The following is a 17,970-nucleotide window of genomic DNA, read 5'->3' as shown; positions in this document are numbered from 1 at the left end:
CCAACCCTCGCACCAGACCAACCCTCGCACCAGGTTGGGGCTGGACCAACCCTCGCACCAGGCTGGGGCTGGACCAACCCTCGCACCAGACTGGGGCTGGACCAACCCTCGCACCAGACTGGGGCTGGACCAACTCCCGCACCAGACTGGGGCTGGACCAACCCTTGCACCAGACTGGGGCTGGACCAACCCTCGCACCAGACTGGGGCTGGACCAACCCTCGCACCAGACTGGGGCTGGACCAACCCTCGCACCAGACTGGGGCTGGACCAACCCTCGCACCAGACTGGGGCTGGACCAACTCCCGCACCAGACTGGGAGTACATTGGGAGTGTTGTTTGCTGTTGTTCATATTGGAGTCAGTATAGAGGAGCTTTTCACCCCATAACCCAGCCGTCAAAGACCCGTGTCAAGCCCACTGCACTGCCTGGTCAGGGACCTTGGTCCTGATGGACGTGATCTCTCGCACCGAATCTCAGAACCTGTTGTACTTGGCCCTGCCCCACAGTGTCGGCCTATGCCAGCCCAAAGCTCCCACATTTCAATGCTGAGCTTCTCACCTTAATTCGTGGAACGTTGAAAATGATTAACTCTAAGGAGTTGTGCCCCAGACGCAAGGCTCGCGCGATCTCCACCTCCCTCACGTTGCATTCAGTCTTTGGGAGGAAGCAGAGTCCCTGGAAAGGGGTAAAGGGGGCAATTTAGATTAAACGAGGTCACAGTGCAGCATGTGGCTTGTCCAAAGAAGAAAATGAACTAATTCCATCCCATCTTTGTAGCAGGCCATTAATACCAGCCTCTAACCCCATCCAAGCCTCTCCATTCCCTCACCACACCCGCTCTATTCCTCGCCCATTTTCCTGTGTTCAGTCTTCACTGTGTCCTTTTCCTCCTCATTGTAAATCACTCTGAGACACCTTTCTGCTTGTGGAAGTTCTTTCCTCAGGGTTTATGACTCCAATGTTATACTCAAGAATTAGAAGTTGGACTGAAGGGGTCCTGCTCTCTGGGGCCCCTCCCCCTCACTACACTACACAGAGCACTGACCAATGTGCAGATACCGGATTCTGACTGGTCGCTGGTTAATCTTGCAGCAGGAAGTGGTGCAACAAGGGTGAAGGGAGCACGCTTTATAAATTCCCATCCTCAGATCCAACATTTTATTTTAGAAACCAGATGGCGGAATATCCAAGGGCACACGGATATTCGAAAACCAAACAAAATGACCCGTGACTGTATCAGAGATACGGACAGCACTGACCCCAACTTTTCTTTCAGCTGTTTGGGTCATCACTCCCGCCCCAAGCCCCCGCACGTTCCCCAAACTGTCCCGCACAGCTCCATTTGTGGGGAATCATCTGTCCTGATCACTCTCCACACAGAGAACCCACCCTCCTGGTTACTCATGGCCCAAAGTGACCGTGTCTGATACCCCGGGTGTGAGGGGAGAGCACAGTGTGTCGACTGTGTCATTATAATGAACTAGAAGAGAACACAGTAACACGGCCTCATTCCTACCTTGTGTGGATCGGTAGAATTGAAACTGCTGCACTGCAAGAAATAGGGATCCTCAGTCAGAACCTCGTAGATATGGACCCTGGTATCACCCTGTAGGAGACAAAGGAAGAGGCAGCATATCCTGGCGATGAGCAACTCCCGTCGCTCAGCAACCCGGTCCGTCGCCCAGCAACCCGGTCCATTGCCCAGCAACCCGGTCCGTCGCCCAGCAATCAGTCATCCAGCACAGCCATGATGATGAGCTGGGGAGGGAGAGGCCAGAGACGGAGAGAGAGAGGCCGTGGCAAATGGCTGCTGCTGCAAGAGCAGCCCCAATACTGACCTTGCCGGTGAGATAGACGGTGCTGGTGTCATCGTCGTAGAAAGGAATGAGAGTGGATGGCGCTGCGTTGATGTCAGCGGTCGCCAGTGGTCCTGATGACAGCGAACCCACGTTGTACAGGTAAATATGTCGCTCGCTGCGGCTGCAACACAAAGCACGGAGCAGTCAGGCTGACTCCTCGAAAGGCTTGGATTTTACTCGCGGACAAAGTTTCCAGACATTTTATGCGCGCTGATTTGGTTTATGGGGTCTGTTAGCGGGTGTGTGGCAGGTGCGAAGTCCAGCTCCCAATCCCGGGTCGGTAATTGAAACCACTACTGTTCCAATCATCATCCCGCGTGGTCCCAGACATGTCCGGAAGCACTGCTCTATGGCTCTAGATTTCAAATCTGCTAGAATCTATTATTAAGGACGTGGTAATAGGGTACTTAGAAAATACTAACAGGATTGGGCAGAGTCAACGCGGATTTATGAAAGGGAAATCATGTTTGCCGATCTGTTAGAGTTTTTTGAGGTTGTAACTAGCAGAATAGATAAGGGGGAGCCAGTGGATGTGGTGTATTTGGATTTTCAGAAGGCATTCGATAAGGTGCCGCACAAGAGGTTATTAAACAAAATTAGGGCTCATGGGATTGGGGGTAATATACTAGCATGGATTGAGGATTGGTTAACGGACAGAAAACGGGTCATTTTCAGGTACAAGGCTGTAACTAGTGGGGTACCGCAAGGATCAGTGCTTGGGCCTCAGCTATTCACAATCTATATCAATGATTTGGATGAGGGGACCAAATGTAATATATCCAGGTTTGCTGATGAAACAAAGCTAGGTGGGAATGTAAGTTGTGAGGAGGATGCAAAGAGGCTTCAAGGGGATATAGACAGGCTAAATGAGTGGGTAAGAACATGGCAAATGGAATATAATGTGGAGAAATGTGAAGTTATCCACTTTGGTAGGAAAAATAGAAAAGCAGAGTATTTCTTAAATGGTGAGAGATTGGGAAATGCTGGTGTTCAGGGGGACCTGGGTGTCCTTGTACACGAATCACTGAAAGTTAACATGCAGGTACAGCAAGCAATTAAGAAAGCAAATGGTATGTTGGCCTTTATTACAAGAGGATTTGAGTATAAGATGTCTTACTGCAATTATATAGGGCCCTGGTGAGAGCACACCTGGAGTATTGTGTACAGTTTTGGTCTCCTTACCTAAGGAAGGATATACTTGCCATAGAGGGAGTGCAACGAAGGTTCACCAGACTGATTCCTGGGATGAGGGGATTGTCCTATGAGGAGAGATTGAGTAGACTAGGCCTATATTCTCTGGAGTTTAGAAGAATGAGAGGTGATCTCATTGAAACATGCAAAATTCTTACAGGGCTTGACAGGGTAGATGCAGGGAGGATGTTTCCCCTGGCTGGGGAGTCTAGAACCAGGGGTCACAGTCTCAGAATAAGGGGTTGGCCATTTAGGACTGAGATGAGGAGAAATTTCTTCACTCAGAGGGTGGTGAATCTTTGGAATTCTCTACCCCAGAGGGCTGTGGATGCTCAGTCGTTGAGTATATTCAAGACAGAGATCAATAGATTTTGGATATTAAGGGAATCAAGGGATGTGGGGATAGTGCAGGAAGATGGAGTTGAGGTAGAAGATCAGCCATGATCTTAGTGAATGGCGGAGCAGGCTCGAGGGGCCGAAAGGCCTACTCCTATTTCTTATATTCTTATGTAATAAGGCGGCAAATTAACCCAGCCAGACACCCCACCACACCCCACCCTCACCCATGCCCTACCCACATCACATCCCACACCCCCTTACACATACAGCCCATCTACACCTTGTCAGTTGTGGCTCAGTGGGTAGCACTCTCACGTCTGAGTCAGAAGGTCATGCGTTCAAGTCCCACTCCAGAGACTTGAGCCCATAATCCAGGCTGACACTCAGTGTAGTACTGAGGGAGTGCTGCCCTGTCGGAGGTGCCTTCTTTCGGATGAGACGTTAAACCGAGGCCCCGTCTGCCCTCTCAGGTGGACTTAAGAAGAGTAGAGGAGTTCTCCCGGTATCCTGCCCAATATTTTCCCTCAACCACCACCACCACTAAAATAGCTTATCTGGTCTTTATCTATTTGCTGTTTGTGGAACCTTGCTGTGCGCAAATTGGCTGCTGTGTTTCCTACATTACAGTGACCTCACTTCAAAAATACTTAATTGGCTGTAATGCGCTTTGGGACGTCCTGAAGTTGTGAAAGGCGCTATGTAAATGCAAGTTCTTTCTTTACTTTCATCCCAGTCCCACTCTGATATCGCCCAAGCCTGAGGCAAATTTTTGTTATTTCTTGCTGACCTGTCGAAGCCAGATACTAGTAGGTATCGCCCATCGTTCACCCACAAGATCCGGGCCCCCCGACTGCCCGCAGGTCCTGGTCCTTCCTGCAAAAGCAAACCAGGAGTGTCATCGGCACTAACACAGATACCGTGTGATTCTAAGAGCATGTTTACATGGGGAGAGAGAAAAACGGCGCGAAGCTTAAACCGAAACACAGACAGCGCGGGTCTGTGTGTTGCCAGGTGCTAAGTGAGAAAGCAGTTGTTACCTGCACTGGGTTGACTGAGCGCCGAGGATCGTACACTCGAACTTTGCCGTCTTTGCTCACCGTTGCCAGCTGCTGTCCATCGGGGCTCCAGGACAGGCTGAAGATCTGGAAAAGAACAAATAAAGGTAAAAGAGAGAGCACGAAAGAAGAGAGAGAGCGAGCACGATGGAGAGAGAAAGAGAGAGCACAAGAGCGAGAGAGAGAGAGAGAGCACGAGAGAAAAAGAGACAGCACGAGAAAAAGAGAGCACGAAAGAGAGCACGAGAGAGTGCACGAGAAAGAGAGAGCACGAGAAAGGAGAGAGAGAGCACGAGAGAAAGCACGAGAAAGAGAGCACGAAAGAGAGCGCGAGAGAGTGCGCGAGAGAGTGCGCGAGAGAGAGCGCGAGAGAGAGCACGAGAAAGAGAGAGCACGAGAAAGAGAGAGCACGAGAAAGAGAGAGCACGAGAAAGAGAGAGCACGAGAAAGAGAGAGCACGAGAAAGAGAGCACGAGAGGGCGAGAAAGAAAGAGAGCACGAGAGAGAGCGAGAGAGAAAGAGAGCACGAGAGAGACAGCACGAGAGAGAGCACGAGAGAGAGCACGAGAGAGAGCACGAGAGAGTGCGCGAGAAAGAGAGAGCGCGAGAAAGAGAGAGGGCGAGAAAGAAAGAGAGCACGAGGGAAAGAGAGCACGAGAGAGAGAGCACGAGAGAGAGAGCACGAGAGAGAGCACGAGAGAGAGCACGAGAGAGAGCACGAGAGAGAGCACGAGAGAGAGCACGAGAGAGAGAGCACGAGAGAGGACGAGAGAGCACGAGAAAGAGAGAGCACGAGAGGGCGAGAAAGAGAGCGAGCACGAGAGAAAGAGAGCACGAGAGAAAGAGAGCACGAGAGAAAGAGAGCACGAGAGAGAGAGCACGAGAGAGAGAGCACGAGAGAGCGAGCACGAGAGTGAGAGAGCACGAGAGAGAGAGCACGAATAAGAGCAGGAGAGAGAGAGCAGGAGAGAGAGAGCAGGAGAGAGAGAGCAGGAGAGAGAGAGCAGGAGAAAGAGAGCAGGAGAAAGAGAGCAGGAGAAAGAGAGCAGGAGAAAGACCACGAGAGAGAGCGAGCACGAGAGCGCGAGCACGAGAGCGCGAGCACGAGAGAGAGAGAGAGCACGAGAGAGAGAGAGAGCACGAGAGAGAGAGAGCACGAGAGAGAGAGAGCACGAGAGAGAGAGAGCACGAGAGAGAGAGCACGAGAGAGAGAGAGCACGAGAGAGAGAGAGCACGAGAGAGAGAGAGCACGAGAGAGAGAGAGCACGAGAGAGAGAGAGCACGAGAGAGAGAGAGCACAAGAGAGAGCACGAGAAAGAGAGAGCACGAGAGGGCGAGAAAGAGAGCGAGCACGAGAGAAAGAGAGCAAGAGAGCACGAGAGAAAGAGAGCACGAGAGAGAGAGCACGAGAGAGAGCGCACGAGAGCGCACGAGAGAGAGCGCACGAGAGAGAGCGCACGAGAGAGCGCACGAGAGCGCGCACGAGAGAGAGCGCACGAGAGAGCGCGCACGAGAGAGCGCACGAGAGAGAGCGCACGAGAGAGAGCGCACGAGAGCGCACGAGAAAGAGCGCATGAGAGAGCGCACGAGAGAGCACGAGAAAGAGAGCACGAGAAAGAGAGAGCACACGAGAGAGCACGAGAAAGACAGCACGAGAGAGAAAGAGAGAGCACGAGAGAGAAAGAGAGCACGAGAGAGAGAGCACGAGAAGAGAGCATGAGAGAGAAAGAGAGCACGAGAGAGAAAGAGAGCACGAGAGAGAGAGAGCACGAGAGAGAGAGAGCACGAGAGAGAAAGAGAGAGCACGAGAGAGAGCACGAGAGAGAGCACGAGAGAGAGCACGAGAGAAAGAGAGAGCACGAGAGAGAAAGAGAGAGCACGAGAGAGAGCACGAGAGAGAAAGAGAGAGCACGAGAGAGAAAGAGAGCACGAGAGAGAACACGAGAGAGAGCACGAGAGAGAGCACGAGAGAGAGAGCACGAGAGAGAGAGCACGAGAGAGAGAGCACGAGAGAGAGCACGAGAGAGAGCACGAGAGAGAAAGAGAGCACGAGAAAGAGAGCACGAGAGAGAGAGAGCACGAGAGAGAGAGAGAGCACGAGAGAGAGAGAGAGCACGAGAGAGAGAGAGCACGAGAGAGAGAGCACGAGAGAGAGAGCACGAGAGAGAAAGAGAGCACGAGAGAAAGAGAGAGAGCACGAGAGAGAGAGAGCACGAGAGAGAGAGCGAGCACGAGAGAGAGAGAGCACGAGAGAGAGAGAGAGCACGAGAGAGAGAGAGAGCACGAGAGAGAGCACGAGAGAGAAAGAGAGCGAGAGAGAGAGCACGAGAGAGAGAGAGCACGAGAGAGAGAGAGCACGAGAGAGAGAGAGCACGAGAGAGAGAGAGCACGAGAGAGAGAGAGCACGAGAGAGAGAGAGAGCAAGAGAGAGAGAGAGAGCACGAGAGAGAGAGCACGAGAGAGAGAGAGAGCACGAGAGAGAAAGAGAGCACGAGAGAGAGAGAGCACGAGAGAGAGAGAGCACGAGGAGAGAGAGAGCACGAGAGAGAGAGAGAGCACGAGAGAGAGCACGAGAGAGAGAGAGAGCACGAGAGAGAGCACGAGAGAGAAAGAGAGAGCACGAGAGAAAGAGAGAGCACGAGAGAAAGAGAGAGCACGAGAGAAAGAGAGAGCACGAGAGAAAGAGAGAGCACGAGAGAGAGAGAGCACGAGAGAGAAAGAGAGAGCACGAGAGAGCACGAGAGAGAAAGAGAGAGCACGAGAGAGAAAGAGAGAGCACGAGAGAGAAAGAGAGAGCACGAGAGAGAAAGAGAGCACGAGAGAGAGAGCACGAGAGAGAGCACGAGAGAGAGCACGAGAGAGAGCACGAGAGAGAGCACGAGAGAGAGAGAGAGAGAGAGCACGAGAGAGAGAGAGCACGAGAGAGAGAGAGCACGAGAGAGAGAGCACGAGGGAGAGCACGAGAGAGAGCACGAGAGAGAGCACGAGAGAGAGAGCACGAGAGAGAAAGAGAGCACGAGAGAGAAAGAGAGCACGAGAGAGAGAGCACGAGAGAGAGAGCACGAGAGAGAGAGAGCACGAGAGAGAGAGAGAGCACGAGAGAGAGCACGAGAGAGAGAGCACGAGAGAGAGAGAGAGCACGAGAGAGAGAGCACGAGAGAGCACGAGAGAGAGCACGAGAGAGAGCACGAGAGAGAAAGAGAGAGCACGAGAGAGAGAGCACGAGAGAGAAAGAGAGAGCACGAGAGAGAAAGAGGGAGCACGAGAGAGAGAGCACGAGAGAGAGAGAGCACGAGAGAGAAAGAGAGCACGAGAGAGAAAGAGAGCACGAGAGAGAAAGAGAGCACGAGAGAGAGAGAGCACGAGAGAGAGAGAGCACGAGAGAGAGAGAGAGCACGAGAGAGAAAGAGAGCACGAGAGAGAAAGAGAGCACGAGAGAGAAAGAGAGCACGAGAGAGAAAGAGAGCACGAGAGAGAAAGAGAGCACGAGAGAGAAAGAGAGCACGAGAGAGAGAGCACGAGAGAGAGAGAGCACGAGAGAGAGAGAGCACGAGAGAGAGAGCACGAGAGAGAGAGAGCACGAGAGAGAAAGAGGGAGCACGAGAGAGAGAGCACGAGAGAGAGCACGAGAGAGAGAGCACGAGAGAGAAAGAGAGCACGAGAGAGAGAGAGCACGAGAGAGAGAGAGAGCACGAGAGAGAAAGAGAGCACGAGAGAGAAAGAGAGCACGAGAGAGAAAGAGAGCACGAGAGAGAGAGAGCACGAGAGAGAGAGAGCACGAGAGAGAGAGAGAGCACGAGAGAGAGCACGAGAGAGAGAGCACGAGAGAGAGAGAGCGAGAGAGAGAGCACGAGAGAGAAAGAGCACGAGAGAGAGAGAGCGAGCACGAGACAGAGATGCATTTCCTCCTAAAATGCGAAAAATTCAACACATCAAGAAACATATTATTAAACAAGCTAAGCCAAACAACCCCAGATTTCAAGGAATTGGATGACCTGTCAAAATTGAGATTAGTCCTAGGAGAAGGAGACAGACCATACCTTGGGGCCAAATATGTAACAACATGTCACAACCTGAGGACTGTTTAAAATTAAGACTGTTTAAAATTAATATTGAACGTACCAAATGAAGTAGAAAGACTGTTTAAAATTAATATTGTTTAAAAGTAATATTGTATGTACCCAACAAATGTCAAATCGATTGACACCTACAGAATGTTGGAAAACTGTACCTTTTTGCTATGTAAGCTTTGGCAATATGGTTCTCTGTAAACTTTCATGCCAATAAAGCATTTGAATTGAATTGAATTGAATTGAGAAAGAGCACGAGAGAGAGAGAGAGAGCACGAGAGAGAGAGAGAGCACGAGAGAGAGAGAGAGAGAGAGAGAGAGCACGAGAGAGAGAGAGCACGAGAGAGAGAGAGCACGAGAGAGAGAGCACGAGAGAGAGAGAGCACGAGAGAGAGAGCACGAGAGAGAGAGCACGAGAGAGAGCACGAGAGAGAGAGAACGAGAGAGAGCACGAGAGAGAGAGCACGAGAGAGAGAGCACGAAAGAGAGAGCACGAGAGAGAGAGAGAGAGCACGAGAGAGAAAGGGAGCACGAGAGAGAAAGAGAGCACGAGAGAGAAAGAGAGCACGAGAGAGAGAGCACGAGAGAGAAAGAGAGCACGAGTGAGAAAGAGAGCACGAGAGAGAGAGAGAACGAGAGAGAGAGCACGAGAGAGAAAGAGAGAGCACGAGAGAGAGAGAGCACGAGAGAGAAAGAGAGAGCACGAGAGAGAGAGACTGGGGGAGAGAGAGAGAGAGAGAGAGAGCCACGCTGAAGATGGGCTGCCGAATTTAGCCGAATTTAGCCATCTAAGTGGGAAAAAAAGTTTTAAAAAGTTCTAAAAGTTAAATTTAACTTTAGTCTAAGTTAGCTAAGTTTAGTGTAGTTTTAAGTTTAAGTTTAGTTTAGTTTAAACATCTAAGAAAATCGAGGAAAAAAAGAGCGCCAAAAGAGCGTCAAAGAGGAAAAAAAAAAAAAAACCCGAAAAAAGATAAGATAGCGAGAAAGAGAAAAATAAATCCGGGAAAAAACCTGGACAACGATGCAGCAAAGCTGAGCCCGAGCAGCAGCAGGAACACGGAGCCTGAAGCACCACAGCAGAGCCCGAGCAGCAACCGGAGCACGGAGCCTGAAGCCGGAGAAAGGCCCGAGGAACCGGGCCAAGCGAGGCACCGGAGAGAAGGAGAGCGAGCAGCAACAGGAGTAGACCCAGACCGGGAGGAGCGGCCCGAGCCAGTCAAAGAGGCGAGTGGAGAGGTAGGGGTGCCGGATCGGGTCGGGACTGTCGGGCCTGGAGAGCGAGCAAGCCCGGGGCCTGAAACCCGAGAAACTCCGGGGTCGGAGAAACTCGGACAAACACCGGGCCGGGCCGGGACTGCACAGCCGAGCCGAGGGGCTGGGACCAGGGCAGAAGCCCGGAGAGAGAGCAAGCCCGGGGCCTGAAACCCGAGAAACTCCGGGGTCGGAGAAACTCGGACAAACACCGGGCCGGGCCGGGACTGCACAGCCGAGCCGAGGGGCTGGGACCAGGGCAGAAGCCCGGAGAGCGAGCAAGCCCGGGGCCTGAAACCCGAGAAACTCCGGGGTCGGAGAAACTCGGACAAACACCGGGCCGGGACTGCACAGCCGAGCCGAGGGGCTGGGACCAGAGCAGAAACAGCCTGAGACCGACGCGAGGAGAGAGAGGAGAACTCCGGGTCCAGAGGAAAAAAGCTTTACCTAGATCTACCTAAATTTAATTAACCTAGAAAAAGAACAACAAACCCGCGAGAAAAAAGGAATAGAAACCCGAGAGAAACGATAAACAACCCGAACCAGGAACCTGTGAGAGAGAGAGAGAGAAACTTTTAAGAGCAGCTATATCAAAGATGAACCCCTGAAAAACTCTCAATTTTGGACCTAAAAGTGGGATAAGGTGGAACACGACACAAAAAAGAGAAAAAAAGTTATCTACCTGAGACAAAACAAACGACTACAATGAGCAGGGAAATGAAATATCCTGAGCAATGCACAAAAAATAAAGCAAAGGAAAAACACAAGGACATAACACTAAAAAGTAACCCAGAGGTCCTCTACGTTGACTATACCACACACAAAGGGATTAAGACGAAGAACAACCTCATATTCTACACCGACTCCGTTCCCTCATGGAAGGAGACTTTACAAAAATACTACGCATACGTCTCCAGCGAAGGTATTGGCAGTGGAGGCAGACTGAAAATATGTAAAGATGGAAATCTAGATAAAGATGACCCCCTGCTAACCATAAGCTACTACAACAAAAAAGGAAAGATCATGATACAGGGGAATGTAGAAAATCTGGACTTCTTCGAAAAGGAATTCCCCCAGTTGAAAACTAAGGCAGACACAAATAGGACCAATGGACAGGAGGCAAAAGAGAGTCGAACAGAGGATGATGAGAGCCAAGCGGAGGAAGAAGAAGAGAGTCCAGCAGAGACACACACCTCCCTGACCATCTCCACCCCTCCCACACCTCTCAACGCAAACAAACTGCTGAAAGAGAGTCTGTCCAAACTAGAACTCGAATTCAACGAATACAGAGAAACACAGGCCAAGAACTGGACGGAGGAACTCAAACAGCTGAAAACGGAAAACGAGTCCACCATCCACAAGCTGAGAAAGACCGTAGAGGAACAAAGAAATAAGATCAAAGAACTCCATACCCAGCTAAACAAAACGATGGAGGCCGTAGAAAGGCTCAGCAGGCAACACAAACCTCTTAAGGTCCAAAAAACAACACACACAAGGACACAGAACCCGTCGGATGCCACCCCACACGAGGACACACCGAAAGCCACAAACCCCGCTCCTGCCACACAGCTTATCCCAGAAACCCAGCCAACAACCAGCCCTCAGTCGAGTCCTGCCCAGACTACCGCTACCCAGTCCTCACACACAGGGACACAGAACCCGTCAGATGCCCCCCCACACGAGGACACACCGAAAGCCTCAAACCCTGCTCCTGCCACACAACATATCCCAGAAACCCAGCCAACAACCAGCCATCAGTCGAGTCCTGCCCAGACTACTGCTACCCAGTCTGAAAAACCAGCCCCTCAGGCGGTCCTGCTGACCGACTCCAACGGAAAGTTTCTGGACCCCCAGAGGCTGTTCCCAGGTCATCAAGTCCTGAAAAAATGGTGCAGCAACACAGACCATGCAATGAAGATCCTGAACAAAGAATCCCTTGGAAGCCCCAAATGGCTTGTGATCCACACAGGCACAAACGACCTACGCACCCTACAGGAAGGCACTGCTAGGGCGGTGAGCAGGATGGCGGAAAAGGCCAGCAAGGAATTCCCCGAGGCGCGGATCGTGATCTCCACACTACTGCCCAGAAAGGACACCCCAGCCTATATAATCCACAACACCAACAGGGAGATCGACACGAGATGTTCTGTCTTCCCCAACGTCTACCTGGCCCATCATCCAAACATCAACACAAGGGCCCTCTATGACGAAATACATCTACTCAAACAGCAGATGTGGGTCTTCGCAAGAAACCTCAAACACTGCCAAAAGACGCAGCCCTCCCACCCCCTCTACCATTGGGAGCCGTAACCCAAACAGGACCACCAATGTCCCCCACCCCCCTATACAAAACCAACAACAGAACCGTGCTTTTATACCTGACCCAAGACCCCCCTCTAGACCACAGACTGTAGACCAAGAACTGAGAAAGATCATGACGACGATGAACAGCCTGATAGAAAGCCGGAGAGGAATGCACTAAATTATTAATATTGTTATTTATCATTATCATTATTGTTATCTTATCATTATTATTACTATTATTAGATAGCTATATGTGCATGCCTCATGAAATTTATACTAAATCATCATTTAGCATTATAGAAAATAGTGTTTCCACACTCATCCCACAAAATAGGTCCATTTTATTTCGTTTTTTTTTAACTATATAAATGCGTTCTTTCCACATAAGCTGCTGGAATATCCAGGGTCTCCGCTCCTCAACTTTTGGGATGAAGAGTACAGACCCTGAATTCCTAAAAGCTATAAAAGACATTGATATAATTGTGTTAACAGAAACATGGTGCCAAAAGGACATGCCGACCCACTGTCCTCCAATGTACCATGAAATCATTGTGCCCTCAGTAAAGAACACTAAGACACGCAAGGGCAGAACCTCCGGGGGAATCCTGGTGTGGTATAAAGGAGAACTGAACAAACACATCTCACCGATAAAACAGGGAAAATCACACGTATGGCTAAAATTAGATAAAAATATAGGAATAGCAAAAAACGATGTTTACTTATGTGCGATCTACATACCTCCAATAGAATCGCCATATTTTGAAGAGGAGATATTTGACACTCTCCACATGGAAATCAGCCATTTCCAGGCCCAAGGAAAGGTGCTACTATGTGGGGACCTAAATGCAAGGACCGGATGTGAACCTGACTTCATAGACCCACAGGGCAACAACCATGTGTTTGGCCAGACCCCTCTATATGTCACACCAGCCATCGCAAACCGGAACAACCTCGATTGTGAAATAAATAAAAGCGGTAGGGAGGTAGTGCAACTCTGCCGAGCCTTAGGCCTGTACATAGTTAACGGTAGGTTCAGAGGGGACTCCTTAGGGAGACTCACTTATTCCTCAACTCTTGGGTCTAGTGTGGTGGATTATACAATCACTGACCTGGACCCCTGCGATATCAACGCATTCACTGTCAGGCAGCAATCCCCCCTCTCAGACCATAACCAAATAAATGTGTACCTTAAACTTTCTGCCCAAACTACAGACACAAAAAAGGAACCCAGTAAGCTACATAAAATAAACCAGACATACAGATGGGCCCCAGACAGTGGAGATAAATTCATCACAGCACTAAATTCACCTGATCTCACAAGTAAAATTTCAAAATTTAAAGAAAATCTATATGAGATCACCAGAGATGGTGTAAACATGGCCATAGAGGATATAAATATGATCTTCCATGAGGCAGCTGTAAAAGCCGACCTCGTGAAACAGAAGAGGAAGCGTCACAAAAGACAAAATAAAAATAAGAAATGGTTTGACCACGAATGCAAAAATGCCAGAAAAGACCTGAGAAAAATATCAAACCAAAAGCATCGGCAACCAAACAATCCGGACCTACGTACTAGATACAATGAAACCCTCAAAAGATATAAACACACCATTAGGAACAAAACACAAAACTATACCCACAAAATACTCGAAGAAATTGAAAACTCCACCAATCCAAAACAATTCTGGGAAATGTGGAATAACCTGAGTACAACACAATTGCAAGCATTACCAATCCAAGATGGCGACATCTGGAGAACACATTTTGAAAACCTCTACAAAGACATCCCAATAAACAAAACAAACCCAAGTCAACATGTCACAGAAAAACTCCACACATTAGAAGCAACAATTAAAGACAATCAAAACCCTCTAGACTCCCCAATCACATGGAAAGAACTGGCCACAAAAACAAAATCTCTCCACCTAAAGAAAGCCTGTGGCCCAGACAACATCAAAAATGAAATGCTCAAGTTCAGCAATATGGAGATGCAGGGTGCGGTACTCAAATTATTCAACATCATATTACGTTCAGGCTGTTTTCCCGATATCTGGTGCCAAGGACTAATCTCCCCCATATATAAAAGCGGAAACAAATCAGACCCAAATAACTACCGCGGCATCTGTGTCAACAGTTGTCTAGGGAAGTTATTCTGCAGTATTCTAAATAGTAGATTACTTGATTTTCTTAACAAACATAATATCCTCAGAAAAAACCAAATAGGCTTTCTTCCAAAACACCGCACCGCCGACCATATCTATACCCTTCACACCCTCATTGAAAAACATATACACCAAACAAAAAATGGGAAAATATTCGCCTGTTTCATCGACTTCAAGAAAGCCTTTGACTCTATATGGCACGAAGGGCTCTATTATAAACTTCTTCAGTGTGGAATAGGGGGCAAAGTCTATGACCTTATTAAATCAATGTATCTGAAAAACAAATGCGGGGTCAAAATTGGAGACAAACGCACCGATTTCTTCACCCAGAGAAGAGGCGTCCGGCAGGGCTGCAATTTGAGTCCGACCCTGTTCAACATATACATAAATGAATTAGCAGACATGCTGGAGCAAAGCGAGTCACCAGGTCTCCGTCTCCTTGATGGAGAAGTGAAATCCCTGTTCTATGCGGACGACCTGGTTCTGCTGTCTCCCACAGAACAGGGATTACAGCAACAACTAGACCTACTCGACAAATACTGCCAAAATTGGGCTCTAACAGTAAATCTAAAGAAAACCAACATCATGATTTTTCAAAAAAGGCCCAGATGTCAGGAAAACAAATACCAGTTTACCCTCAGTGATACCACTATAGGACACACTATGAGCTACACCTACCTTGGTCTAACTATTACAGCATCAGGGAGCTTCAGCATAGCAGTGAATGCACTAAAAGAAAAAGCCCGAAGAGCCCTATATGCAATAAAAAGAAAATTCTACAACATCCAAATCCCAATCAAAATCTGGCTCAAAATATTTGACAGCATAATCCTGCCCATTGCACTGTACGGTAGTGAAGTATGGGGCCCGCTAAATCACCAAAGCTACACTAAATGGGAAAAACACACAATAGAAGCCCTACATGCAGAATTCTGCCGAAGCATCCTTCGCACCCAAAGAAAAACGCCAACAAATGCATGCAGAGCCGAACTAGGCAGATACCCACTGATAATAAACATCCAAAAACGAGCACTAAACTTCCTAAATCACCTCAAATCTAGCTCCCCAGACACCCTTCATTTCAAAGCCTTTCAGACCCAAGAGCTAAACCCAGAAAAGAGTCCCCTGAGTCAGCTGCTACTGAAACTAAGTACTCAGCCGGACCCTGACCAGCCCCAGACCAACACAGCCGTCCAAACACCAATCCGAGTGAACCAAATCATTAAACAATGCAAAGAAACCTACCTGGAACATTGGAACAAAATAACCGAAAGCCAAAGCAGATTAGAATGTTACCGGGCCCTAAAAAGAGAATATAAACTGGCAGACTACCTCACGACCATCAGAGACACAAAACAGAGACAGGCCCTCACCAGGTACAGACTAAGCGACCACCAACTGGAAATTGAAAAAGGCAGATACAAGAAATCCTGGCAGCCTAGAGAGAATAGAATATGCGATCAATGTCTGGCCGGCGAGGTTGAAACAGAAATGCATTTCCTCCTAAAATGCGAAAAATTCAACACATCAAGAAACATATTATTAAACAAGCTAAGCCAAACAACCCCAGATTTCAAGGAATTGGATGACCTGTCAAAATTGAGATTAGTCCTAGGAGAAGGAGACAGACCATACCTTGGGGCCAAATATGTAACAACATGTCACAACCTGAGGACTGTTTAAAAGTAAGACTGTTTAAAATTAATATTGAACGTACCAAATGAAGTAGAAAGACTGTTTAAAATTAATATTGTTTAAAAGTAATATTGTATGTACCCAACAAATGTCAAATCGATTGACACCTACAGAATGTTGGAAAACTGTACCTTTTTGCTATGTAAGCTTTGGCAATATGGTTCTCTGTAAACTTTCATGCCAATAAAGCATTTGAATTGGAATTGGAATTGGAGAGCACGAGAGAGAGAGAGAGCACGTGAGAGAGAGAGAGAGCACGAGAGAGAGAGAGAGCACGAGAGAGAGCACGAGAGAGAGAGAGAGAGCACGAGAGAAAGCACGAGAGAGAGAGAGAGCACGAGAGAGAGAGCACGAGAGAGAGCACGAGAGAGAGAGAGCACGAGAGAGAGCACGAGAGAGAGAGAGCACGAGAGAGAGCACGAGAGAGAGAGCACGAGAGAGAGAGAGCACGAGAGAGAAAGAGAGAGCACGAGAGAGAGCATGAGAGAGAAAGAGAGAGCACGAGAGAGAAAGAGAGCACGAGAGAGAGAGAGCACGAGAGAGAGAGAGCACGAGAGAGAGAGCACGAGAGAGAGAGCACGAGAGAGAGAGAGAGCACGAGAGAGAGAGCACGAGAGAGAGAGCACGAGAGAGAGAGAGAGCACGAGAGAGACAGCACGAGAGAGAGACAGCACGAGAGAGAGAGCACGAGAGAGAGAGCACGAGAGAGAGAACACGAGAGAGAGAACACGAGAGAGAGAACACGAGAGAGAGAGAGAGCACGAGAGAGAGAGAGAGAGAGCACGAGAGAGAGCACGAGAGAGAAAGAGGGAGCACGAGAGAGAGAGAGAGCACGAGAGAGAGAGCACGAGAGAGAAAGAGAGCACGAGAGAGAGAGCACGAGAGAGAGAGAGCACGAGAGAGAGAGCACGAGAGAGAGAGCACGAGAGAGAGAGCACGAGAGAGAGAGAGAGCACGAGAGAGAGAGAGAGCACGAGAGAGAGCACGAGAGAGAGAGCACGAGAGAGAGAGCACGAGAGAGCACGAGAGAGAGAGCACGAGAAAGAGAGAGCACGAGAGAGAGAGAGCACGAGAGAGAGAGCACGAGAGAGAGAGCACGAGAGAGAGAGAGCACGAGAGAGAGAGAGCACGAGAGAGAGAGAGCACGAGAGAGAGAGAGCACGAGAGAGAGAGAGCACGAGAGAGAGAGCACGAGAGAGAGAGCACGAGAGAGAGAGCACGAGAGAGAGAGCACGAGAGAGAAAGGGAGCACGAGAAAGAGAGCACGAGAGAGAAAGAGAGCACGAGAAAGAGAGCACGAGAGAGAGACCACGAGAGAGAGAGAGCACGAGAGAGAGCACGAGAGAGAGAGAGCACGAGAGAGAGCACGAGAGAGAGAGAGCACGAGAGAGAGAGAGCACGAGAGAGAGAGCACGAGAGAGAGAGAGCACGAGAGAGAGAGAGCACGAGAGAGAGAGCACGAGAGAGAGAGCACGAGAGAGAGAGAGCACGAGAGAGAGAGAGCACGAGAGAGAGAGAGCACGAGAGAGAGAGCACAAGAAAGCACGCGAGAGAGAGAGGGAGCACGAGAGAGAGAGAGAGAGCGAGCACGAGAGAGAGAGAGAGAGCACGAGAGAGAGCACGAGAGAGAGAGCACGAGAGAGAGAGCACGAGAGAGAGAGAGCACGAGAGAGAGAGAGCACGAGAGAGAGAGAGCACGAGAGATAGAAAGCCGGAGAAATTATTAATATTGTTATTTATCATTATCATTATTGTTATCTTATCAGTATTATTACTATTATTAGATAGATATATGTGCATGCCTCATGAAATTTATACTAAATCATCACTTAGCATTATAGAAAATAGTGTTTCCACACTCATCCCACAAAATAGGTCCATTTTATTTCGTTTTATTGAACTATTTAAATGCGTTCTTTCCACATAAGCTGCTGGAATATCCAGGGCCTCCGCTCCTCAACTTTTGGGATGAAGAGTACAGACCCTGAATTCCTAAAAGCTATAAAAGACATTGATATAATTGTGTTAACAGAAACATGGTG

At 49.1% G+C, this 17,970-nt stretch overlaps 1 protein-coding gene across 2 annotated transcripts in view; it reads right to left on the bottom strand.

Moving 5' to 3' along the window:
* Nucleotides 1-17,970, bottom strand: part of coro7 (coronin 7) — a 167,867-nt gene that overhangs the window by 13,170 nt on the left and 136,727 nt on the right. For both annotated transcript variants that reach the window (XM_086001018.1, XM_086001017.1), the window contains exons 20-24: nt 4,429-4,533; nt 4,179-4,264; nt 1,841-1,982; nt 1,519-1,608; nt 561-677 (exon numbers count right to left, since the gene is read on the bottom strand). In XM_086001018.1, coding sequence (XP_085857144.1) covers nt 561-677; nt 1,519-1,608; nt 1,841-1,982; nt 4,179-4,264; nt 4,429-4,533 — 540 coding nt within the window. The remainder of the gene's footprint in view (nt 1-560; nt 678-1,518; nt 1,609-1,840; nt 1,983-4,178; nt 4,265-4,428; nt 4,534-17,970) is intronic.

The sequence above is a fragment of the Somniosus microcephalus genome, chromosome 11 (genome assembly GCF_052327205.1).
Source record: "Somniosus microcephalus isolate GS21.2 chromosome 11, FLI_Smic_1.0, whole genome shotgun sequence".
Taxonomy (NCBI): Eukaryota; Metazoa; Chordata; class Chondrichthyes; order Squaliformes; family Somniosidae; genus Somniosus; species Somniosus microcephalus.
The sequence above is the reverse complement of the archived record's forward strand: the minus strand, read 5'-3'. Positions and strand labels throughout refer to the sequence as shown.